The 23,092-nt window shown below is 48.7% G+C and overlaps 8 protein-coding genes across 8 annotated transcripts; 5 read left to right on the forward strand and 3 right to left on the reverse strand.

Moving 5' to 3' along the window:
• POJ06DRAFT_94197 (uncharacterized protein) lies at nt 1–1,640 on the forward strand. The gene is made up of 2 exons (XM_056191780.1): nt 1–281; nt 336–1,640. Exons 1-2 carry the CDS (start codon nt 92–94, stop codon nt 1,589–1,591), a joined length of 1,446 nt encoding a protein of 481 aa, XP_056044761.1. The 5' UTR covers nt 1–91; the 3' UTR covers nt 1,592–1,640.
• A 455-nt stretch (nt 1,641–2,095) lies between these two features.
• On the reverse strand, nt 2,096–3,143 carry POJ06DRAFT_94199 (uncharacterized protein). Its single transcript, XM_056191781.1, has one exon. The coding sequence runs from the start codon at nt 3,028–3,030 to the stop codon at nt 2,515–2,517; it is 516 nt and encodes a 171-aa protein (XP_056044762.1). The 5' UTR covers nt 3,031–3,143; the 3' UTR covers nt 2,096–2,514.
• A 230-nt stretch (nt 3,144–3,373) lies between these two features.
• POJ06DRAFT_251149 (uncharacterized protein) lies at nt 3,374–6,786 on the forward strand. The gene is made up of 4 exons (XM_056187359.1): nt 3,374–5,076; nt 5,126–5,744; nt 5,801–6,385; nt 6,444–6,786. The coding sequence occupies exons 1-4, from the start codon at nt 3,661–3,663 to the stop codon at nt 6,617–6,619; spliced, it is 2,796 nt and encodes a 931-aa protein (XP_056044763.1). The 5' UTR covers nt 3,374–3,660; the 3' UTR covers nt 6,620–6,786.
• A 40-nt stretch (nt 6,787–6,826) lies between these two features.
• Nucleotides 6,827–8,943, forward strand: POJ06DRAFT_94244 (uncharacterized protein). The gene is made up of 3 exons (XM_056191783.1): nt 6,827–7,837; nt 7,893–8,866; nt 8,927–8,943. Exons 1-2 carry the CDS (start codon nt 7,123–7,125, stop codon nt 8,813–8,815), a joined length of 1,638 nt encoding a protein of 545 aa, XP_056044764.1. The 5' UTR covers nt 6,827–7,122; the 3' UTR covers nt 8,816–8,866; nt 8,927–8,943.
• On the reverse strand, nt 8,914–10,795 carry POJ06DRAFT_94235 (aspartic peptidase domain-containing protein). Its single transcript, XM_056191782.1, has one exon. The coding sequence runs from the start codon at nt 10,692–10,694 to the stop codon at nt 9,012–9,014; it is 1,683 nt and encodes a 560-aa protein (XP_056044765.1). The 5' UTR covers nt 10,695–10,795; the 3' UTR covers nt 8,914–9,011.
• Nucleotides 10,796–12,661: 1,866 nt separating this feature from the next.
• POJ06DRAFT_251152 (aspartic peptidase domain-containing protein) lies at nt 12,662–14,694 on the forward strand. The gene has a single exon (XM_056187360.1). It carries the CDS (start codon nt 12,760–12,762, stop codon nt 14,359–14,361), a length of 1,602 nt encoding a protein of 533 aa, XP_056044766.1. The 5' UTR covers nt 12,662–12,759; the 3' UTR covers nt 14,362–14,694.
• POJ06DRAFT_251153 (armadillo-type protein) lies at nt 14,666–18,896 on the forward strand. The gene is made up of 3 exons (XM_056187361.1): nt 14,666–15,151; nt 15,207–18,445; nt 18,502–18,896. The coding sequence occupies exons 1-3, from the start codon at nt 14,919–14,921 to the stop codon at nt 18,765–18,767; spliced, it is 3,738 nt and encodes a 1,245-aa protein (XP_056044767.1). The 5' UTR covers nt 14,666–14,918; the 3' UTR covers nt 18,768–18,896.
• A 1,765-nt stretch (nt 18,897–20,661) lies between these two features.
• POJ06DRAFT_196094 (PalH/RIM21) lies at nt 20,662–21,648 on the reverse strand (the record flags this gene model as incomplete). Its single annotated transcript, XM_056185012.1, has 1 exon — nt 20,662–21,648. A coding segment is annotated over one exon (987 nt), but the record flags the coding sequence as incomplete, so codon positions are not given.
• Nucleotides 21,649–23,092: the final 1,444 nt, after the last annotated feature.

Genomic DNA, 23,092 nt, shown 5'->3' on the forward strand with positions numbered 1-23,092 from the left:
GTATTCTGAATTTTCACATCATCTTATTTATATCGTTGTTCGACAAAGATTAACGGCTCGTTCGCAAAAGGAATCACGCCGCTATAGCACAATGGTTCGCTATTCGCCGTCATCTCTCAGTTTTCTGGTGGTTTACCTCGCGTTATCGTCCCGCGTCAGGGGTGCCCCAGCTCTATCCTACCCTGTCGTGAATGTGGACGGAGGATCTTCAGCGGCGGAAACAGTCCCCATCACAGAAATTGAATACGTTACAGTATCAGCTTCCGAATCGGGAGAAGACCGTAAGCGTGACGATACATATTCATAGACTGACCTGTGTCTGACTATTATGAAAGCGGCCTCGACACTTTGCTACGCAATTTCCACTGAGACTGTCGAGAAAACTACGACAATCACCATCGACCAACAAACCACAATCACAAAAACCACTGGAATAACATCTTTCACTACAGATTACCAAACTCTAACACTCACTGAATATTACACAATTACACCTAAGGAGGCGAAGACTTCCGTTATGGTCGGCCACGAGAACACAATCACAGAGACTGTAGAGGTGAGCAGTCCATTTACAGAATACAAGACTCTCACTGTCACTGAATATCACACGCCGTCCGCCAGCACTGCAACACTTGTCACGGCGACACCATCCTACATTGCCGACAAGACCACTACAGTTACTGTCACTGCTGCCCCTAGCACTATTACCGAAACTATTAGTTTGACGTCAACACCGACCGACAAGGAAATCATCACAACCACCCAATACGTCACAGCTACTCCAGCAACTATGATTTCCAAACCTCTGACGACAGTTCTCCCTACTCCGACCTCTACAGAGGAGTTTACAACCGTGTATGTCACACACTATTCTTACCTGTCTCCAGCGCTCGTGACAATAGTTCGGACAGTGACGCCAACGATATCCACGGCAGTGACCGTCATTTCCGAATCGCTGTCTGTGCACACACTTCCATCGCTAACAGCTGCATCACATTCGGCTGCGTCTTCCCACAGCTCGAGGACTTTGCCGTCGACGTCGCTGCCCGTGGCGGTCACTGCATCGCCTAGTAGTTCATACTCCGCTGAGCCAGTGACGGTGACATTTACAGAGCTCGCGCCATTCTCTTCGTTACCTGAACCAGTTACCGTGACCGTCACTGAGTCAGCGACATCGTCCAGTCCGGTCGCATTTGCAATTGAGTCATCAACGGCAGTGACGGCGATCGTCACCACATCTGTCGAGGTTGCGACCACGATCACAGTGACTCAACCTGGCGAGACATACACCGTGATAATTGACCGTAGTACAATTGTCGCGAATGGCAACACAGCATACGTGACGGAGTATCGAACACAATCTCCGTCGGTCAGCGTGGCATATTCAAGCAGACAAACAGAAGCTCTCTCTCCAGCCATGTCAAGCAGTTCATCTGATGACGGGGCGAGCAGCCCTGCTTCAGTTCCACCGGCTCCAACATTTCCACCACGGTGGACCAACACCACTGCTCTCACTGCATTGACTTCATATCCGTTAACCGAGACGATAAGCCTATCTAAGTCAGCTCACAATGGAACGTTCTTCACGTGATGGCCATTTATTTTATTTGTCCTAGCTTTATAAGCACGGTTCGCTGAAACTGTAATGCGCGACCACTGTACTTTATGTCGTTGTTGGTATTGGTCTTCTAGAATTGGAGTTTGTCATATGGTTTTCGTTGGGTTTTCCTTATCTCTTTTTCGTGTCGCTCATATTTCACGCTATCGCCGAAAGTCGTTAATTTGTTAATACTTTGTTGAAATCGTGTGAGACGGGTGGTTCTCTGGAGAGTGTCATTTAGCGTAATACAGACCTGTAACATAACGGTGACCTTTGTATAGCATCCAGGAATTGAGCCCATGAATATGAGTCGTCAGACGATTTTTGAGTGCACAGTGCAGGATATTCTGTTGACGTCCACATTTATCATGTCGACGATCATATAAACTTCTGCCGAACGATAAATACGCTCTAACAATATAGAGTAAAAAATAATCCGGTTACTAAACAAGACACGCATGCGTGCAATACCATTTAGAAGACTACTATTGTTCGTGTTGTTGAACTAAAAATTTATTGAACACTTCTTACGCTTCTAGTGGCCTGCTAAGTGTCCAACATCCAAGTGTCCAAATTCCCAACGAACTTCTCCCTGAATTTGATTTCAGCGGAACCCACGAACAGAATACTGAAATAACATAATCAAACCATTTTATTATTATTACATTCATTATTTAACTCCTCCTCGTCCCTCCTCCGTCCCGGTACCGAGGACTTCCTAACGATACTCGGGCAGCTCGGGGTACTGACGAAAGTCAGCGACCAGAAGTCCTCCGGCAAAGGCGGTGCCGGCTGCCGGACAGCACCTATCAGGTCGTCCCTCAGGTACTCTTCCTCGAACTTGAACTGCGCCCGGGGAAGTGCCTCTCGATCGAGATTGTCCCTGATCCCATTGAACTCATCGTTGCCAGGCCTCACGCGGTGAAGACCACACAACAGATGGGCAAGGAGCCAGGGAACGAGCAGTCATAGGCCGAGGTACTCCACCTGAGTGCGAGTCGCCGCAGGAAAGTATTCCCGGACGTAGTCCCGAAACTCGTCCTTGACGACCCCCCAGGTTTCGCGCGACCATCTCGGTCGAAGACCACGAACGGCTCAAACGCTAGCAGCACGTTTGAAGGCACAGACCTCCTCACGTCCACTCTCTCGAGCAGGTTTGATCCCGTGAAATCCTCCAAGCAGGCCATAACTTCCTCGACCCATTCTGCTCGATTCAACCAGGCCGGGACCAAGTCGGCAGCGTCGATTCTGAGTGGCAGCCAGGGTTGGTTCTTGGATTGGTCCAGTTTTATCTTTCTATACTCCCCGCTACCACTCAAGAACCTCGCCACCGACGGGACCTCATCAACTGCAGACTGCGGCAGCGTTGGCACCTCACTCGTCCGCCAGAAACTGCAATTCCATTGTTGCTGCCTATAAATCCCGCGCATCGGTTCATAAAATTCTGAATGCAAGACGAAGTATTATGGCCGATGCAGTTGACATATCTTATTCTCATTAATGCGCCTTCTATTGCAGCCATTGCAAGACGATTATGTGGCCTAGGACTACCAATCATTGGATGACAAATCACATAACATTAGTGATCGGAAATAACGTATTAACTGTATTAACTACCAAGAACATAACGACACCGTTCGTCCAGACGTCGACTCAATGGTACACCGTAGCCTTACCAATAATTTCGTAGATGAATTATATCAGGCGAATCAAATAAATGACCGGTATTGCGAATCAATGGGTGGCTATCATTTCGAATTCCAAACTTTCAGCCCACCACCTTACCTACCTTCCAGTTCTCGCTGCGCCTCACCCTACGTTAAAAAGGCTGCGTGTCGGACGATATTCGGCGCTCAGCAAAATCTCCACATGCAATGAACTTTACTGAGCTTGACAAATGCTTGCTAAATATTGTGCGATCCGAACTATACTTTCCATTACTTGACACCCCATTGGTCGGACGATTGTACTGTTAGTGCCTGCCACGAATGGGACGAATTCTGGCTGCGTGCAAGTCTCCATAAGCTGCTCCCTTCTTCTCGGATCCATTATTGACATTTATGAACATGCCGGACGAAGAGAAATCAAAGCTGTATTTATATTCCGTTCCGCCGCCGTACGATGATCTGGATGATTCAGAGGAAACAGCTGCTTCCTCAACATCATCATCATCCTCGTCCTGCTCATCCGCAATTAACGATCGGGCAACACAGTCTGCGGCCGAAGAGCGACAGCTTATTCCTCGGGCCTTAGTACGCCACGAACCACGGCGAGCCAGTAGCGATGATACAGTCTCATTAGATCTGTCTACTCCAAGGTCGTCTACAGAAGCTTCTGGGCTCCGGCGCGAGATTATTCAGCTTGATATTGTAGAGCCTCCTCCCAGCACCGTCTTACGGCCCAGCATCCAGTCTCGTCTTGCCACCAGTATAAAATCAAAGCTTACATTTCTCAATCGACTTTCATTGAAACTGAACGTGTTTAAAGGGCTAGGCTCGCGATTCCAATTTATCAGTGCCTTTTGTCATTCAGTCAATAGCCAGTACGCCGGCATCACGTCGTCCGTGTCAAACAGTCTCAATGCACGCCTCGAAAAATTCGGAAATCCTCTTCTGATTAAGAGATTGGCATTCGTGTTTATGCTATCGTTAGGAATGTGGATAGTGATTGCAACGGATTTGCTTCCTTTTGGATCCTCGCACGGTCGCCCAAGCTGGCCACCACAGCATTACGAACTGGACTCTATGCGTGAGTTCTTCTTCAACAAAGTCAGTGCTAAGGGGATAGCGACACAGATACAAGCACTAGCAGCATTGCCGCATATGGCAGGTACTCTAGGTGACATGACTATGGCGGACTATATAGCACAACAGTTCCGAGACATCAACGCGTTCGATGTGGTGGAGACGAAGGAATACGACGTTTTTTTGACATCCGCAAATCCAAGTGGGCAGCGACTAGCTTTACTGGGTGATAGGAAAACACCTCGGGATTTGCGACGGCAAGTTGTGTATGAAGCGAATTTGACGGAAATTGAGGCCGAGCCTGGAACTTTTGATAGGCAGCCTTTTCCCATTCATGGATTATCTTCTGCAGGAAATGTCACAGGCCATGTCGTCTACGCCAATTATGGCACGAAGAAGGACTTTGAGAAACTGACAGAGCTCGGGATCTCTCTAGATGGGGCGATTGTCATTTGTCGATATGGATTGGTGCACGAGTCGTTAAAGATCAAAGCTGCAGAGATTTATGGTGCAGCTGGAGTTGTGCTGTTTCGCGATAAGCCAAATAAGGATGTGGCATCATATCCCGATGGAAGAGCGATACCAGAAGGTGCTGTGCAGAGAGGCAGTGCTGCCCTTAGAAATTGGGGACCGGGAGATCCTCTTACCCGAGGCTGGGCCTCAACGGCAGTTGCAGGAAAGGATGCTAGATCGAACTCCACTTCTCTTGTCAAAATTCCAAGTCTGCCGGTTGTGAGTTGCTGTTATTGTCAATTGCTATGCCTTTCTAACCAAACACTAGTCATGGGAAGACACGAAACATTTTCTAGCAGCGCTCAAAGGTTATGGAAAGAAAGTTGACAATTCCTGGATTGGTCAGTTCTCTGGCGTTGATGAATGGTGGACTGGTTCTGCAGACGGACCTATAGCAAATCTTCAGAATTCGCCGGTTGAACATGAGCGACAGCCTATCTGGAATGTGATCGCCAAAATTGAAGGTACCGAACAATCCGAAAAGGCGGTCATCCTAGGCGCTCATCGAGATGCTTGGTGTTATGGTGCGTCAGACGCCTTGTCAGGTACGGCCGTTATGCTGGAAGTTGCAAGAATTTTGGGATATATAGCTGTAGAGTTCACATGGCGCCCTTTGAGATCGATATATTTCGCGTCTTGGGACGGCACTGAACAAAATCTTATGGGCGCAACAGAGTGGGTTGAAGATAATGCCGACATTCTTCGCCAAGACGGAATGGTCTACATTAACTTGGATCAGGCTGTCAGTGGCACACAATTCCACGCGAGCGGAAATCCACTGCTTGAATCCGTCTTGCTTGCGGCGCTTGGTGAGGTCTATGACCCATTTAGGAATCAAACTGTTAGAGATCTTTGGGGAAATCGGGATTTGCCACCATTGGAAGGAGGTGCGTATTCGAACGATGCGCAACTTCATAGTTGAATACTAATTGGTTTGCTTTAGACAAGGATACACTGCCTTTCCAGAGCTTCGCCGGTATCGCTTCTATCGATCTGGGTTTCAGCGCCCCAGGTGGTTATCCAACGCGCACATGTTTTGATAACAAGGAGTGGTTAAACAAGTTCGGTGATCCGTCAGAAGTACTTGTCTCCCCCGATGTGCTGGTTCAGTTGTCATTCGATAGGAAGGACCTTGCGGATGATGGGCATCCTTATGTGTTCCATAAACTTCTCACCCAAATCGTGGGTGCGATGGTCATCAGGCTAGCTGATGAAATGGTGTTGCCATTTGATATATCCTCGTATGCTCGGTCAATCACCCATTACATGACCGAATTGGAGGCGTATGCCGGCAATTCAAATAAGCTTGAGTATCAAAATCTCATCAAGGGGATATCGACTTTGACTGAGAGTGCTTTGCAGATGGAAAACTGGAACAAGGAGTGGATGGAGAGTTTTATGTCGATGGGCCATGCTGAAACGACAACAATGACTGCTCATCGTTGGAGTCGGAACTCCCGATTAACAAATTTTGATAAGCATCTGTTACACATGGACGGCTTGCCTGACAGAGACTGGTTCAAGCATGGTAAATTACGTTTCCGTATTGTGGCTGTTTCATTCTCTTGTCTAACGCGTTTCTCTAGTCATTTTTGCCCCTCAGATGTGGCCCCCATCTGTACAAGATAAGTCGTACTCGGCATCTGGGACATTTGCAGCAGTTCGCGATGCTCTGGAGCGGGGAGACAATGATGAAGCGCAGAGATGGCTCGATCAGATTTCCCACCAGCTATACGATGCAGCTCAGAAACTTGTTGGCTAGTTTGTGTGTTGGCTGGGATATTTACGTTTTCGATTACTCTGCTATGGCATGTGTTAGTTTTATTGGGAGTTGGGTAATTTCTTACTATTTTAAATTTTTTGTCTACGGAGTTTGGAGATATTCCTTGTGTATTGCAGTGCCCTAGCTAATAAATTCATGTTCATGGGGCACCTCTGATCACCTCAAATCCGGACTGTCGCGTAGTGCCGAAACTCGATTTCTGCTCTAGATTTTGTCCGTCGTTTAAAACTTAATGCCACCTACATTTGTCCATAAAACCCAACCAACGCGGAGCTCGTGCCCGTCGACGCACCGCGATATAATCATATCATCCGGACAACGTGTCTTGAATTACCACAAGCTGATAGTACATTATTTTCGATCTCGCTTTGCGAGGAGTGAGAAGATTATTTGCCGATGGTCTTGGTGCTTTGATTGAACAAGGAACTCATTTCGTTCACGGTTCATTGCAGTATCTACATTCACCAAGTTAGTCGATCTAAATGGCTGCAGGCGGAGTAAAACTCCTTTCTCTGCCGTTTGAGATCCAGCAAATGATTCTCACTTATGCCGGGGCCATCAACATGGAGAGTGGGGAGGTCGGACCGAATCTGCACTTGGACCGCGTTTGTCAGGTCTGGCGGGAAATAATCCAGACCGTCCTCTTCTCTTCAATTGAGCTCAAGGCTAGCGCTGAAAACGAGCCAAGACTGGATAAGTATAATGGTGCAAACTTAGATCTTGCAGAGGTTATTTTTCGGACGAATCCTGTGCTGGCGACATATGTGCGGACAGTCAAGATCGGGTTCATTTACAAAATGCTCGACCGAAAGGACATCACAGTGATCAAGGCGACACTGGTAAAAATATGGAACCTACTGGCGCTGATTGCTGAACCTAGAGTAAAGCGATCCAAGAATTTAATTTTTGCGCCAAGGAGAGAGAGCTTGAAGATTATATTCGATGGATTCCCCGATCGAGCGCCACAGCATCCGTCTCATCCATTTGCGAACAACATAAAGCTTAATACAGGATCTAAGCTGCCCGACATTAATGCGCCCGTGGAAATTGAATTAAGAGATGCCGTTCTGAGGGGGCGCTACTTCTCCCCGGAATCGATCAACAAACTCGTTGATACATTGACGAATTGCCAGAAGCTGAAGATCAGTTACAGTTTCATGGATGGGATATACGAACATCATAGAAAATACTATCCTTGTATGTGGGTACCATTATCGATTCCTGATGCAGGGTGCTGATAGCTCAATTGCAGATGTGCTGAAGGGTCTTCGAACACTGCCAAACAATATTACGCATCTAGAGCTAGACTTCCATAGTCGCATATTCAACGACAGAGGACAGCTGAGGCGCGATGTCTTTGAGGCTCCCATATTCTGCGGTGGTAGAGGCGACAGACTGAATCGGATTCTAAGGGACATAGCATCACACTTAAAGTACTTCAAGTATACTGGTCCTGTGACGCCAGAATTGTTCGGAGAGCTGCCTCTATGCTTGACCGCTCTGCATCCAATCGACGGTAACGTTGAGACTGGTCCTAAGCCAGGTGCGGATAAGCCTACGGTAACGTTCCCTAGTCTTGAGGAATTGTACGTACGGTTTGACATTCACGATTCGTTTGGCGAGCCATACTTCGAGCGTACTACGGATTATCGCGAGATGCCGTACATTGGCATGGAGGATGAAGAGTATCTTGACGACATTGTCGGCGATCACTTCGAGCTAGTCAGCGAAAATGCGGATCAGCCTTCCGGGCACCTTGGTGGGGGCTTGTCGTTCTTGTCATCGACTTTATCAAGACGATCTAGACGGAACGACAGATATTTTGATAATCCCAACTTATACGCTGCGAAACGGGACATGATGGCTCGGTTGTCCAAAGCGTATACGAGCGCCATGAAGTCTAAAATGCCGAACCTGAGCTTATTTTCTATTAAGGATTGTGCCGGAGTTTCTAGTTTTGTGCTTGCTAAGAACCCGTTTGTAAATCGCAAAGGTCTGATTCCACCGTCCAGACTGAAAGAGATCGGAAACGTCAGAGATAAGCATGTCCTTTACATACGGCATTTTAGACCAACACGTGTTTGTTTGGCGGATTGGAAAGAAAGGTACGATGCGGACCAGAAATTGATTGTCAAAGAGGATAAGATAAGGTTTTGGGCTGCTACTGAAGGGTAACGTCATTGGAGTCGATCGTAGGTGTAATATAGGTAATCTTTGAAATTTGGAGTATGGACCTTTTGTTCGACCGAGTCAAATGAATATGGATATTTATGGATATTGATTTAGAATTGCGGAGCGGCGACAACGCCAGAACAGTCCTACACAACTAAGGCCCATGGTAAGCGCTCAACACTAAATACAGAAGCAGCCATCAAAAGACATCTAATAGACTACCAATACCCCCCACAAATGCACATGTGAGTATTACACAGCCACCCAAGAGAATTCTTACTGACTCGTGAACAATTCCATTGCTAGATGACGCACCAGTACTTGTAGCCGCTGGGGCAGGCGACGTCGATGTGGCAACTATCCGTGGATTGCTTGAACTGAATGCGCTTGGAGCCGTGGTAACCAACGTCGTTAATGAGGTCTCATCAGTAGCGGTAGGGCGAGCACCAGACGAGGAGGCGCTAGTCGCAGACGATGATTCGCCATTTACGTCGGACAGCGAGCCGCCAGTGGCAACCACATCTGATTCAGTCTCGGTAGGACCCGCACCAAAGGACGAGGCGCTAGTCGCAGATGATGATTGGCCATTTACGTCGGACAGCGAGCCGCTAATGGCAACGACATCTGATTCAGTCTGGTTGTAGATGGTCTGCGCAAGGCCGATGACATGATTATCGAGATCGTAGACAACGTACGCCGATCGAAGAAATGTATCGCCGAGGATACTCACGCCGATGTCGGAGTCTGGTCTCACTGACAGAAGGCATACCGGAGCTCCGTCCGTAAATGTTATTGGTTCACCAGTTCTAGAAATGGCGGGCAATATAATCTCGTTAAGCGGAACTTTAATTGTAACGCCGTCGAAGTAGAAATCAATGGATGCCTCAAGAGAAGTGACGTCGCACCTTTGAATGTAGAAATCGAGGTCAGAGGAATATTCTGCGTTGATGATGCTTGCGATGGCCTCCAAAATGTCAGGGGCAAGATAGTTGAACGAGGTACCCGAGTCTAGTAAAACTGGAGTCTTCATGCTCGTCACTGCCTGGTGTGGCGATCCATCGACGTCGGTAAATCCGAGACCTTCCAGAAAAATGAAAAACTCAGACGGTTCGCTCTCGCCGGTGTACGTCGCAATTGGTAATTCAGCTAGAGCTCCACTAAATTTCTTGCGATCAACACCTCCGAACAAAATGTTTCCATCTGAGGCATCTAGGTCGTTCAGCCATAAAGAATATACCCGGGACTGGATTAGACCCTGCTCCACAAGGAGGTCAGGCAGGTTTGGGTACTGATATTCTGGGCCGTACTGTGAAATAATTGCCTCGTTGCTCGGATATCCGATTCCAAATACACCCTCGGTTGCATTGCCGTCTGTCGCAACCGCGATTGTCATATTGGTCACTGTTGCACCGCCGAGTGTGACAGACTCATAGGCATAGTCACCCCTCGCATAAGTTCGATCACCGTACCGAATTAGAAAATTGCTAGATTGATAGACATAAGATTCTGAATCCTCGGGCTCAAAAATGCCGGACTCTCCACAGGGATCGTTGTACTCCTGACAAAGTTCGTTCTCGCCAGATTGGATCCAGAGATCGGATGAGCCGGTGTCGATCTGAACACGAAGTGTCTGACCAGGAGTGCCGACTTGAATGTCGGCCAGGTAGAGATAATCTTGGTTTTCGAGACTAACCTCGACAGTGTTCGCAATAGAGTCTCGGCGTTGAAGCCGATGTCGGTGTCGGTGTTCGAAAAGGTTGGGGGCGCCCACTCGACGGTTTTCGCGAACGATATTGAAACTTACAGTTCCCGGTACAGAGCAAGCAGCATCTGCAGCAAGCAGTAGAGCTATGAATGCCGTAGAATAAGCTGATAATGCCATAGTGATATATCTTTATCGAAAAGTGGAGGCAGTGGTATGGAGAGGTAGCTGAAGGAAGGAAAGCATCAAATAAATAACAGAAAGAGTAGCATAGCCTCGAGTTTCTGACCATGCAGATCAGTCTCAATTTCAAGCCGCTTCAGAGACAACACAGAGCGGGGCTGAGAATACCAAGACTTCTAAGATAATTCCGAAATAGTAATCATTCGCATGTACTCGACCAGCCCTCGTCGTCATTGGACAGATCTGTCGTGGGTATTATCAAAATAAAGACTGTTCGCATCCACTTGCTATTACCTAATGAATTAGCATGACAACTTATAAAGCGTGGACGTGAGCTGTATTTTATGTACTCAAGTATAACTTTGGGCCGCATATTAAGTTGAGTTAGAGCATGTAATGTAAGGGTTAAATATGACGATGCACCGTGAAACCTAACACAGCGAGAGCGGTACGCTTGCCAGTTTCACCCAAGGCCGACGTATCAAAAATGGGAATCTGTGTAAGTTCGTAAGCTGTGCCAAGGATATATTTGCGACCCTTGGCAAACACAGCCGCATATGAGCCGAACTTGTGACCAATTAGTCAGGGCTGTGTGCCGTCAATAGGCGAATTCCCGAGATTGACTGTCAAGAGCACTTCTCACTAGCACAGGTGACAGACAGTCCGGCTTGCCACTTCTTTTGGTCACTACTTATTGGGACAGCCACAGCTACCGCAACATGCACACATATATCAACGGCGGACTGACCGTTTGTTTCCGAGTATTGCAGAAATCCGCCACTAGCCGACAATTGTGTTGTGGCCTAGGTACCGTCTCGACTAGGTTTAATACACCACTTGAGTATATTATAAGTGATTGAGAAACGAAACAAAGAAGCAAACAGGCAAATGCAGGACGGAAAACCTCTAAGAACTTCTACAACGTTTTCAGCTCTCTAGCAATAGTTAGATAAAGCAAAATCATCGAGTGCTTCTTTGCGTGTACCGCGCAAAGACCTCAATGACCAATATTGGCAGGGCAAATACAGCTATTGTCCTGAGCATTGTATGGCATAAACAAAGGCTCCTCTAATATCAAGAACATACGGACGACAGACAATCCTGAAATCTACCTTGCCGTGGACTAATGTATCATTGAGCGGTCGACCGATGCCGCTATTTCCACGTATGTATATGTCACTGCATCTGGACAGTAAGGCGCATAACTTTCGTAGATACAAACGTTAATTAGACAGGTCCATACCTAAGAAAAATCGAATCCAGTATTTGGATGGGAGGGCTGGGACGTCACGTCAGTTTCTCCATATTTCAAGCTCAGGTTTAGGGATAATATTAGCCGGGTAGTGGGAAGGACTGGCACGTGTGACATACTGTAGCGCCGCACAGACCGGATCCGAGCGGATCGACCCGGCCCTCCTTAAGACCACGTGTATTAATGTTCTTGCAGCGTCAGTTTAACGCGATTTATTGGTATAAAGGAAGGAATTCTTTGCGTTGTTGAATTGGATATTGTGAATCTGCGCAGAGTTCTCAATACCAAAGTATTGCCTTGGTGAGACAGCCCCTGAGCCGCCACTCGACCCGAGACATTCCACTGCGAATGGGCGAAGAATCGTGGACCACCACTGAAAACCTCATATTTACGAAAGACAAAGCAAAAACCCTGGTAGAGCCAAATATGGTAGATCCGCCAGCAGAGGCAACATTCCAGCATGGCGGAGATTGTCCGCTCTGACTTCCAGCTTCCGTCATCGAGACATTTGCGTCATTGCCGGATTGCTCTGCCCGTGAGCGCCGCACTATTCACGGCATAGCCCTACTTACGGATCTATCTGCCGCGCGCCGTTGCATATACTCCAGAGCTTCCATTTCGTCGGTGCACGGGGGCCCGCCAAAATAGTCGAGTACACGCGGCCATCGCCAGTAGCTGAATCACTGGACGAAACCCCGCGACATCCCGCGCCTTGCCATCGGGTGTGCTCATCACATCTGCTTCTATATTCTGTTGTTCTCGAAGTTCTTACCCCCATTTCCCCTCGCCTTCACTCTGCCGGTATTGACCATGAGACTGTCGCTTTCTTCCGCCAGTGCGGCCTTTCTTGCCGTCTCGGCAACTGCGGCTATGGCTGATCCCGGTACAGTGAAGTTCGATATTGTTCGGGAGAAACGATCGCCAGGAAGCATAAATCTATTTAAACACCGCCATCGCCATCGGCTGGCAAAGAGGGCCACAAACGTGTCTGACACTGTGCAGGCAATTCTTGACAATTACGACTATCTCTATTACGCAAACGTTTCTATTGGTAGCCCCGGCCAAGCCCTCCGGCTGCAGATCGATACCGGTTCTTCTGACATTTGGGTTCAATCTGGCGAAAACGAAGTCTGTCAGGAATCTGATGACCCATGTGCTGAGACAGGCATCTTTGAGCCGGAGGACTCATCCACATTCTCAGAGATATCGAGCAATTTCTACATTGCATATGGCGACGGCTCTTACGCTAGAGGTGCATATGCCTACGAAACGTTCGACATCGGCGGCGCGGCTGTCGAAAACTTAACAATTGCCGTGGCTACCGATGCCAACGCGACTGATGGCATTATGGGTATCGGATATCCATCAAATGAAGCCATTGTCTCTGTGTACGGCTCCGCTTACCAATACAAAAACTTACCTGATCTGTTGGTCGAGCAAGGCTTCATTCAGTCGCGTGCTTATTCACTCTGGCTAAACGACCTTGAGGCCTCCACTGGTTCCATCCTATTTGGTGGTGTCGACCGTACAAAATATTCGGGCAATCTGGTTGAATTGCCACTTGATTTATATACTGGTGAATCCGAGCCAACAGAGTTCTTTGTTACTTTAGAAGGTGTTGGGTATACGGATATTGACGGATCCGAAAACGAGATGGTTTCTAGTCTGGGCGAGCCTGTCTTGCTCGATTCTGGCACGTCGTTCAGTTACGTACCTATCGGAGTTTTACGGGCTATCACGAATGCTATCAGCGCGTCGTATAGCTCTGAACTGGGCTATTATGTGCAGTCTTGCACTGTCACGTCAGTCAACGCGTCTATTGACTATTACTTCGATGGTGTCACTATCAAGGTCCCGTTAAACGAGATTTTGTATCCTGCGACCACCACCAGCGGTAGACAGCTAACCTTCACAAACGGCCAGCCGGTTTGCCTACTCACTGTCAATTCCAACGCTGATATTGGCGTGAGCATCCTCGGAGACACTTTCCTCCGTTCTGCCTACGTCGTCTACGATCTAGACAACCACGTGATTGCGCTGGCACAGACAATATTCAATGAGACCGAGTCGGATATTGTTGCAATTGGCACGGGCACTACCGCGATCCCGGGGGTGACTGCTACTGCATCAGATGCTCGTGTTACTGTTACAAGTACTGCTCTAACTAATGTCGTTGCTACTGAAGTCATATTGACCGACTCATCTGTCATCCCGGTGGCTGCTAGTGGAAGTGTCTCGGACTCGGAGGTCGGCAGTGGGTCTTCAACCTCCTCTTCTTCCTCTACAGGTTCTACTACCACGTCAGGAGCCGCAGGTACCGGCAGGATCGATGGCAGAAATCGTGCGTTGCTGGGTGCGTGTGTCGCGATTACGTTGGCGTTCAGTGGTGGATTGATTATTTTCGGACTGTAAATAAATTGTACATAGTTATAATGGTCGCGATATGGAATTTTGTTTCTATTGTTTATATAGGTTATTACTGGTATAGGTTTATTACTGGTGAGCAGGTGCTATGTGGTTTCTGGAAATTGCTGTGATATAAAAGTAGCGTCTTTCTTTTGGACTTCGTTGTTATGAAAGGTTATCAAAAGTAGTGTCTCTCTATTATGTTCCTTATTTTGCTGCGGGATCTGGCGTACCGTCGACAGCATATAAATTGCATATAAAAACTTCTATTTGGCATGCCCCGGATTAGATTAGGGTTTACCTGAACTCCAACCGCGTTGGTATTACGCGCTCTGCCACAAAAGTTGCAGGCTTCCGCAATCATTAGTGATCGAGGTATCTCGCATTGATCGGTTGCGCCCGAAGCAGTCTCTTAAAATCCGTCCACCTAGAGAGTAATTGGAGCATTTAACATCTCCGCGGAATCGGCCACAGATTAAGGCATGCATCTCAGTGCCAGTGGTCTTATTGAAATTCCCTAACTAGAGATATTTGTACACGTCGGTATATGACTTCTTGTTCCTATGGCGTCATACAACACCAACACGTCTTATGCAATCCAACCTCTCTTGGAGAAGCTCTCTTCTGAGGACTCCGACTTTCGGTTTATGTCCTTGTCGGACTTGCACACCATTCTGTCGAACAGGACGGTCGCTCTTGCCAGTGATTCGACAACGACCATCAATCGCATCGTGGACGGCGTTTTGAAGAGCTTATCAGACAATAATGCCGAAGTACAAAATTTGGCTGTAAAGTGGTATGTAGTTATATATAGTATCTGCCGCAGTCAGAGTGTGTGACGGGTGATCTAGTCTGGCGCCTCTGACAGCTCGAATCAATGACAGCCAGTTGACAAACGTTCTCAACCGTCTGTCTTCGTTTTCGACGACAGAGAGCGATGGGTCTCTTGCTAGTACTGCATTGCGTACGATCATCACCAACGTTCCTGTTACGAACACAGTCGGCAAGATTTTTGTTGGACGACTGTTGCATACCCTTCTCCCGAATTTGCGAAATTCGACAGACAGCGTCGATGTCCTGGTTGATCTCGTCAACCGGTTCGGCGCCTCGCTTACATATGAGCAAGTTGGTGAGACACAGAATGCCCTCATAGGCGTGCTGGAAACTGGCAAGGGTCTGGTTCGCAAACGTGCAGTCGGCGCGCTTGGCGCCCTGTCCAATCACTTGACGCCGAAATTGTGGGACAATATGATGAAGTATCTTATCGACTCTTTCAGTCAAGGCGTCCCGGCAGATCGTCTGCGAATCCTGGTCTCAGTGTGCGGCACGCTCTGCAAGACGAACTCAGCTAGACTGAGTCCGTATCTAACCCCGCTCACAGAGAGTGTCTTGAAGTCGCTTGAGGTTGAGGATGACGATGTTCGCGAGTCGGCGCTTATAACTCTCGACACATTTGTGGGACTGTGCTCTACGGAGATGGCTGCATTTACGGGCGATATCATTGCGGTGGGATCCAGGTTTGTCAAGTTTGACCCGAACTATGCGGCTGTCGAGGAGGATGAAGAGGAGATGGAAGATGCCGACGATAATGAGGATGAAGACAACGAATTGGACGATGAATATGACGAAGACGGTGCGTTTTCAGACGAAGACGATGTTAGCTGGAGATTGCGTCGGTGTGCCGCGAAGCTGTTGGCTACATTGATTGAGACGCGTCCAGATCTGTTGTCACACTTGTACACTTCGGTTGCGCCACTACTCGTTTCACGATTTAAAGAGCGAGAGGAAACCGTCCGCGTGGAGGTGTTGAACACGTTTGCTGCCTTGATCCGCCAGACGGCGTCCACTACCACTGCCGCTGCGTCTGCCAGCTCTTCTCGTCGGAAACGCAGAATGTCGGATGACAGTATGATTCTTGAAAGCGATCCACGAAGCCAACTTCCGGATCTCTCCGGTCGCGTGTTTAAGCTCCTTTCACAGCATCTCTTGAAGATATCCAGTCTCCCGAGCAAGCAGGCTTGCTTGACCGTCGCCACCGAAACAGTTGCGGTTTTGCCGTCTCTTCCCTACGAATTCTCTCTCTTCATTCCGACAATAGAGCCGGCTATGAGTCAGAGCACTCTCCGCACCAGTATTATCCACTTTGTCAGCATATTAGTAACCAATCACAGTCTCGAACAACTCGCTGAATACTTGCCAACAATCGTATCTGTCGTCGTGGCAGGTGCAGATGACAAGTTTTACAAGATTTCGAGCGAGGCGCTTGCTGCTGCTGGAGATGTCATTATTCTTATTACGACACCTTCAAGTGTCGACACTTCGAAATTCATCACCCAGCTCCATGAGACTGTCGTTGCCAAGGCAACCGCGTCTGAATCGGACCTGGAGGTGAGAGAAAAGGCAATCATGGCTATCGGTCAACTCCTCATCTGCGCACGCGATACATTATCTAAAGCTGAAATGGATGCAGATGCAGTGATACTGCTTGACCGGTTGAAGAACGAAACTACCCGTCCGGCAACCATTCGATCTATAGAAAATATCGGAGCTAGCCCAGGTGCAGATGTTTCCCTGTTTGACAAGAAATGGGTTACAGAAGTTGTAATCGAGCTAGCCGGCCTGCTGAGAAAGTCCAATCGCGCTCTCAGGGCGTCTGCCTTAAGTGCACTCAAGGTCGTGACCGAGAAGTTCATGTCGCAGATAGATGAGGCCACGGCCACCGGTCTGGTTTCGGTACTCCGCGGAGTTATTGTTGAAGACGACTTGCAATTTCTTGGACCGGCTCTATCAATTTTGACGACGCTCGTCACGGCATTGGGAACGCTACACGGAGATATCACCGATATTCTCGTTGGTCTAGTTCCCAAATTAACGACGCCGATAACCACTGAGCCATTGCTCGCGCTCTTGTCTGCTCTAGCAAGAGCTGGTCAGGCGCAATTGCTAGTCAGTGCCTTATCGAACGAGGATACTCTCATCACTCCCACCGGAGCGAAAGCGCTGGCGGTTGTCATTGTTCGTGGAGGTCTGGTCGACGAGAAAGTTCCTCAAATCAAGGCTGAAGCTAGTCGCACAGACAATGATGCTGCCGCTCGAAGCGCGCTGATGGTCCTGGGTGAGATCGCGAAGCTCCTCGGCGGTGGCCTGCCGAAGGATTTGCTTTCTCTTGACTATTTGTTCCGCCAATTTGCTACCCCGAGCGACGAGGTTCGAGTTACTGCTGCGCAGACAATGGGTGCGATTGCAGCTTCGAATGTGGATACTTACGTGCCTGTAATTATTTCTCAACTGACTCCGGAGTCTACCAATGCGAAATTGCTGGTGGTCGCGTTGAAGGAGGTTGTGGTGTTTAACTCAACAACCAAAGCACGTGCTCTTGCTCTTGCGCCCTATACCGCCGATCTGTGGACACGCCTGTTCGCGCTAGATCTCGGTGCTTCGTCGAAGGCTGCCGGAGGAGAGAACAGCAGCGTGAAGGTGATAGCGGCAGAGTGCATCGGCCGGCTAACTACTCTCGATCCGGCGAAATTTATCCCCGATCTGCAATTGCTCTTGAGATCCAGCGACGTCGGTACTCGAAGTGTCATCATATCCGCAGTTAGATTTCTGTTCAGTCAAAACGACGCCTCGGCCACCTTGGCTGATGAGTCTGCTTCCGCTGATGAATTACTGCGGCCCGTGGTGGTTGACTTCTTCGCTCTTCTTGAGGACTCTGACCTCGAGAATCGCAGGCTAGCGACGTCAGCAATCGCCTCTGTTGCACACAATAAACCAAATCTTCTTGCCGACCACCTCCCGCGGGTTCTCGGGCTCTTGTTTCAAGATACTTTTGCCCGTCCCGAACTGGTCCGCGAAGTCCAAATGGGTCCGTTCAAGCACAAAGTCGACGACGGTTTGGACGTGCGGAAAGCTGCGTACGATTCGCTTTACGCAATGCTGGTCGCATTCGCACAGCGCAAGGCGGAGCTGCAATTGGATGTCATGACTGAGCGTGCGATTGGTGGGTTGGATGATGACCACGACATCAAGATCACGAGCTGTGTCATGATCGGAAAGATTGCCGAGATAGACGCGGGTGTTGTGGCTACTAGTATGTAATTCTGGTTGGTGGGGTGTTGAATCGGGTTGCTGACCATAGTCTTTCAGAGCTCGATGTGCTTGCGAAGAAGTTCACGGACGTACTCTCTTTGAAGTTGAAGGAGACCGCAATTAAGCAGGAGGTCGAAAAGCAAGGCGAGTTACAGAGGCGAGCTATGCGCACGTCGCAGGAGATTCAGTCGGCGTTCGCAGCGGCGGAGAAGTCAACTGATGCTGTGAGCGCAAGCACGGATATATCCCCTGCTTGGGGAAAGTATGTGACGGAGACATTAAGGACAAAAACTGCGGTTGGAGGTGACCAGGTGATGAGGTGAGCGTTACAGTTTCTGGCAAATATGGATGAAATGTTGTGGTTGTATTTTCATTCATAAGTAGACAGGATCATCTACTGCGTTTCCCCTACAAGGGACATGTTCCAGTCAATCTACAATATTTCATGGAGAAATGACCTGATCTCCTGATCAGTGCTGGACCCACATAAACTCAACTGCGCGCTATGTTCAGCCCCAACAATGTCCATCCAAATATCGTTATAGTACAAACATAATACTAACGATACCACTTATAACCCGTAGTAGATCTCCAAATATAAACGCCCCGAAAGAGATAAGCAAGCCTACAAAATCAAAACCAAAAAAACACTTTTATCCTGTATATGTTGGCAAAATGTTATTTTCAACGACTTTCATCCCTTCCATCGTCGTCATGAACAGTAACGACCCAGTCTCGCGCACCAGTAAATCGTTCTACAATACGCCTACTAGTACGGGGGTCCGTTGGCTCTAGAGTTGCTCGCGACGGCTTGAAACTTGCATTCGAGTTGCTATGGCGAGGATATCCATATGCTCGTGACCAATTCGAAGGAGGGCGCGGTGCTCCGTTCTGAGGAAGCTGACGTCGAGAATCGGCTACTGTCGACGCAGCCCCTTGTTGCATGTTCGCGTACGTAAGATGATATCGCGGATCTTTCTCATCCCAATAATCACCGTCATTGAACCCAGGCAATCGTTCGAACGCCGGTGGCTGTATGTCCGTTTGAGGTCCATACGCATGTGGTACAGGACTACTATGTTGCTGAGCCTGCACGTGGATAGATTGGCTATTTCGGAGCACCATTTCGGAATTCGCGGCCTCGCCATATACAACGTAATCCGAGTCGCCGTCATCATCACCATAATCATCATCGTCGTCACAATCGTCGTCTGCACTGTGGCCATTCTCCTGATGACCGTCTAGCGAGCGTCGAGTGGACGAGACTGCGTGAACTGAGTGGGAAGTACCGCACGCGTCACGTCGGTCTTCCGAGACACTTGGTAGAGGACTGGAATTAGCTGACGATGGAGCAACCGGTGGAGCACATCCTGCCACGCTGGACGGAGTCCTTCTGACATCCTCTCTGAAAGTGACACTCGGCGCTGGGGAATTTCTGTGAATACCAGTAGCGGCGGATCCTGCATTCGCCAACGTAGCCTCCGGAGATTGCGACGGTGTTGGTGCATTCCGACTATGCATCTGAAGTGAGACAGAGCCCGATTCAGCTGCATTTGTGAAAGATGTAGGCGAGGACGAATGTGAGGACCGGGATAAACCGCGCTTTAAGGGGTAAAAATGCCTCACACGTACTTCCTCACCACTGGCGGACCCATTCCCATCTTCCATAATACTTGAAGCGTTCACGCGATAACTCGTAACACTAGTCCCTGTCGTAGCCCGCGAAAGAGGACGGCCGAACAACATTGCACGACCATTGTCTAAGAAACCCATGATGCTATTACCTATTCCTGGCCGAGAAGCATTTAAAGCTTCGTTGTTCGTATCGTCGTGGTTATTGCCCTGACGTCTACGCCGTCTGCGTGCACGCAACCGATCGGCAATGCCACGGCTACCCTCCTTGGTGCGCGGAAAGCTAGAGTCTTCGCCGACAGCGCCGCGTGCATCGTCACTATCGACTTCGTTATCGAGACCACTACTATCCTCTGCAGGTTCTGAATCACATGCACTTCTGCCTCGTCCCATCCTCATACCATCAGATGAAACAGTCGAGGCAGGTGGCATTCCGCCGTCATCACCGCCACCAGTTCGATCGTTGTCATCATCTCGCCTTCTTCTGGGATGTCGCCGCCTGTCAACGGTACCGGCAGCACCCCCACCCCCATCAGGCCGTCGTCTAGCCCGAGCCACATCTCTGGACGCACGCGCTCCGCGGCTGGTCCCAGTCTCAAGCATCTCCTCCTCAAACACTTGCCGTCCTAGAACTCCAGTTTCCTGCACCTTGCTTTCTAAATACTCTATTCGTTCAACCCATTCCCATACCACAACACTAGCAGCAGCGGCGCCGACCCATCTTACGAAATCGCCCCATCCGGAAATCCATTGACGCGAAATGTCGAGCAAGAAGAAGATGATCGGGGTCAATACCGCGAGTAGCGACAGTAGTGCTAATATAAGGTTTTTGATATGATAGGCATACATTCGCTTCGAGATGGAATAATACACCACGTACGCGGAGTACAACAACGACAGGATAATCTGAAATAGATATGCCAGTGCAGGGATCGCGTCTTTGAAGGACCTATCGTCACCTTCTTTGATAGGTAAGAATGATTGTAGTGACCAGAAGACCGTGTCGACGACAATTAACGCGAGACCCAGCCATTTGATGATTTTTTTCTCGCGATGGCGCGGAAAGAGGCGGATGAGCGTCTGCACTTGAGCAAGCCATAGGAATACGTCGGAAACCGCGCGGAATATCTTCAATGTTAGACCGTCATCAATGTAGGATCGCAATTCCTCCGCGTCTTCATATGCTTCGTCGTATTGCTTTTTGAGAATCTTGCTGCATTCGCTGAGTGCTATCGTAAGCGACAGAGCGACCGAGAGCGTTGCTAGTTTTTGCAGGTATGGCCGCCTCTGCGGAGTGACAAGGAGAAGCAGAAGGAGGACCCATGCTAGGACGGTCGTTCCAGAGATTGTGTATGCGATGGGAATGATCGAGGAATAGAACGGATTCTTCAGCGTCAACGTGCTGGTGGACGAGTATGAGAGCGCCGAGGACGAAGACGTACATAATGGCGAGAAAACGGCTGTCGGAGATATAGTCTGCGTTGTTGATGCAAGAATAACCACACCTGCGGGTAATGTGTATGGAGTGCACAGCGGCGTGTGAGAGCTTGTGGTTGTTGGGTTCCGCCACATGTCAACGATCATATGCACACAACTAAAGGACATGTCAGTAAATCATAGTTTTCTATGCAAATACAAGTCTTCTCACATTGCACCAAGGCCGATTTCGTATTAGTGGCGCGTGTGCTCTTGTCGACAGCTGTACAATCTGAATTGATTAGCTAGATGATACTCGCTACTTCAAGAGTGTTACGTACCAAGCTAATGCTGTTGACCCAAGAAACAATTATACAGACGGAGCAAACAGTCCGAAACAGACGGCTACGGCAAAGACGCTCTGCGTCACCACAGGCGCTGCTCAATGACCTGTATGTTCCCAAGTGATACAAAGGACCGATTACAACCCGGCTAGATGCGCAACTGATGTGGAAACATAAATTTCGAATTATCGCCAGTAGGAATTTACACCATTAAGTCGGCCAATGCTATCTGTCTGCTCGTACCCGTACTGGTTGCGTATCAACAAAAGTCTTTAAGTGGCGAACGCTGTCGTATCGAAAAGGATGCGGCGAGAACGATGAATGGTAACTTATGGCTAACAATACTTTGTTCCTGGCGCCGGAATAAAAATCTGGTACAAATCAAAGATTGCGCATGTACAGTCGCGACGGAAGGTTAGTTGCAATGACCAGTAAGAGTGTAGCCGAGTGTCCGGGGTCACCGGGTTGCCGAGGTCTTGATAACAGGTCCAAGAAAATGTGGGAGAGGGACTTGGAAGCGGAGCCAGCTGCAAGGTGAACTAACGTTTCGACACCTGGACGAGCCCATCAGCAGCTCCACCGCACCGCACATTAGAGTTTCGCGCTGTTACCCACGCTAGTCGTTTATTAGTTTAGTGCGAAGGCGTGGATGCGAGCATGCATTGATCTTAATTCTGTCTGGAGAAATATTTGATAAGATGCCCGACTGTATCTATTTGCACACAGTCCACTTGTTAACTAAGACAATAATCTTGGAATATTTTACTTTGCATAATTAATAATGCTTTACTGGATTCAGAGTCAACTTGAGGATCTGGAGCGTTAAGAGACACGTGCCACCAATAATGTTGGGCACGTCTCGAGTCAAGCAACTAACCCCAAACTGGGCAATGCGAATTCCTGCAGATTTTATCTCGCTCGCTTTGTCGCTGTCTATCGCGGTGTGTAATAGGTCATTCATTTGTTAGTTGTGTCGTTTGATGCTCTCTTGTCCTACAGCTTAATGGAGCAGATACACGATTACGCTAAACCCTCGCTTGGTTGAACAGGACAGGACTCGTAGTAATCGCGTTCCAGCAATCTGTCATTTCGGCCTCTGAAGGTCCGCCAAGAACGTGCGCCTCAATCACGATATAAGCTCTACTAAGCCATGCAGCCACATCAGTATCAAGAGTAGCGCGTTTGCGTCTTCCCATCTTTAGCTGCCGGTCTTCAGAGTGCCGACGCTCTTACCGCAGATCTCAAGGTCATTCAGA

The sequence above is a fragment of the Lipomyces tetrasporus genome (assembly GCF_029532465.1).
Source record: "Lipomyces tetrasporus strain NRRL Y-64009 chromosome Unknown POJ06scaffold_4, whole genome shotgun sequence".
NCBI classification, from domain to species: domain Eukaryota; kingdom Fungi; phylum Ascomycota; class Lipomycetes; order Lipomycetales; family Lipomycetaceae; genus Lipomyces; species Lipomyces tetrasporus.

Coding starts and splice junctions, on each gene's coding strand:
- POJ06DRAFT_94197 (XM_056191780.1), top strand. CDS start 92: ATGGTTCGCTATTCGCCGTCATCTCTCAGTTTTCTGGTGGTTTACCTC. Junction 282..335: donor TTCCGAATCGGGAGAAGACC/GTAAGCGTGACG, acceptor CTATTATGAAAG/CGGCCTCGACACTTTGCTAC.
- POJ06DRAFT_94199 (XM_056191781.1), bottom strand. CDS start 3,030: ATGCGCGGGATTTATAGGCAGCAACAATGGAATTGCAGTTTCTGGCGG.
- POJ06DRAFT_251149 (XM_056187359.1), top strand. CDS start 3,661: ATGAACATGCCGGACGAAGAGAAATCAAAGCTGTATTTATATTCCGTT. Junction 5,077..5,125: donor AAATTCCAAGTCTGCCGGTT/GTGAGTTGCTGT, acceptor ACCAAACACTAG/TCATGGGAAGACACGAAACA. Junction 6,386..6,443: donor CAGAGACTGGTTCAAGCATG/GTAAATTACGTT, acceptor GCGTTTCTCTAG/TCATTTTTGCCCCTCAGATG.
- POJ06DRAFT_94244 (XM_056191783.1), top strand. CDS start 7,123: ATGGCTGCAGGCGGAGTAAAACTCCTTTCTCTGCCGTTTGAGATCCAG. Junction 7,838..7,892: donor TCATAGAAAATACTATCCTT/GTATGTGGGTAC, acceptor GCTCAATTGCAG/ATGTGCTGAAGGGTCTTCGA.
- POJ06DRAFT_94235 (XM_056191782.1), bottom strand. CDS start 10,694: ATGGCATTATCAGCTTATTCTACGGCATTCATAGCTCTACTGCTTGCT.
- POJ06DRAFT_251152 (XM_056187360.1), top strand. CDS start 12,760: ATGAGACTGTCGCTTTCTTCCGCCAGTGCGGCCTTTCTTGCCGTCTCG.
- POJ06DRAFT_251153 (XM_056187361.1), top strand. CDS start 14,919: ATGGCGTCATACAACACCAACACGTCTTATGCAATCCAACCTCTCTTG. Junction 15,152..15,206: donor CAAAATTTGGCTGTAAAGTG/GTATGTAGTTAT, acceptor CGGGTGATCTAG/TCTGGCGCCTCTGACAGCTC. Junction 18,446..18,501: donor CGCGGGTGTTGTGGCTACTA/GTATGTAATTCT, acceptor ATAGTCTTTCAG/AGCTCGATGTGCTTGCGAAG.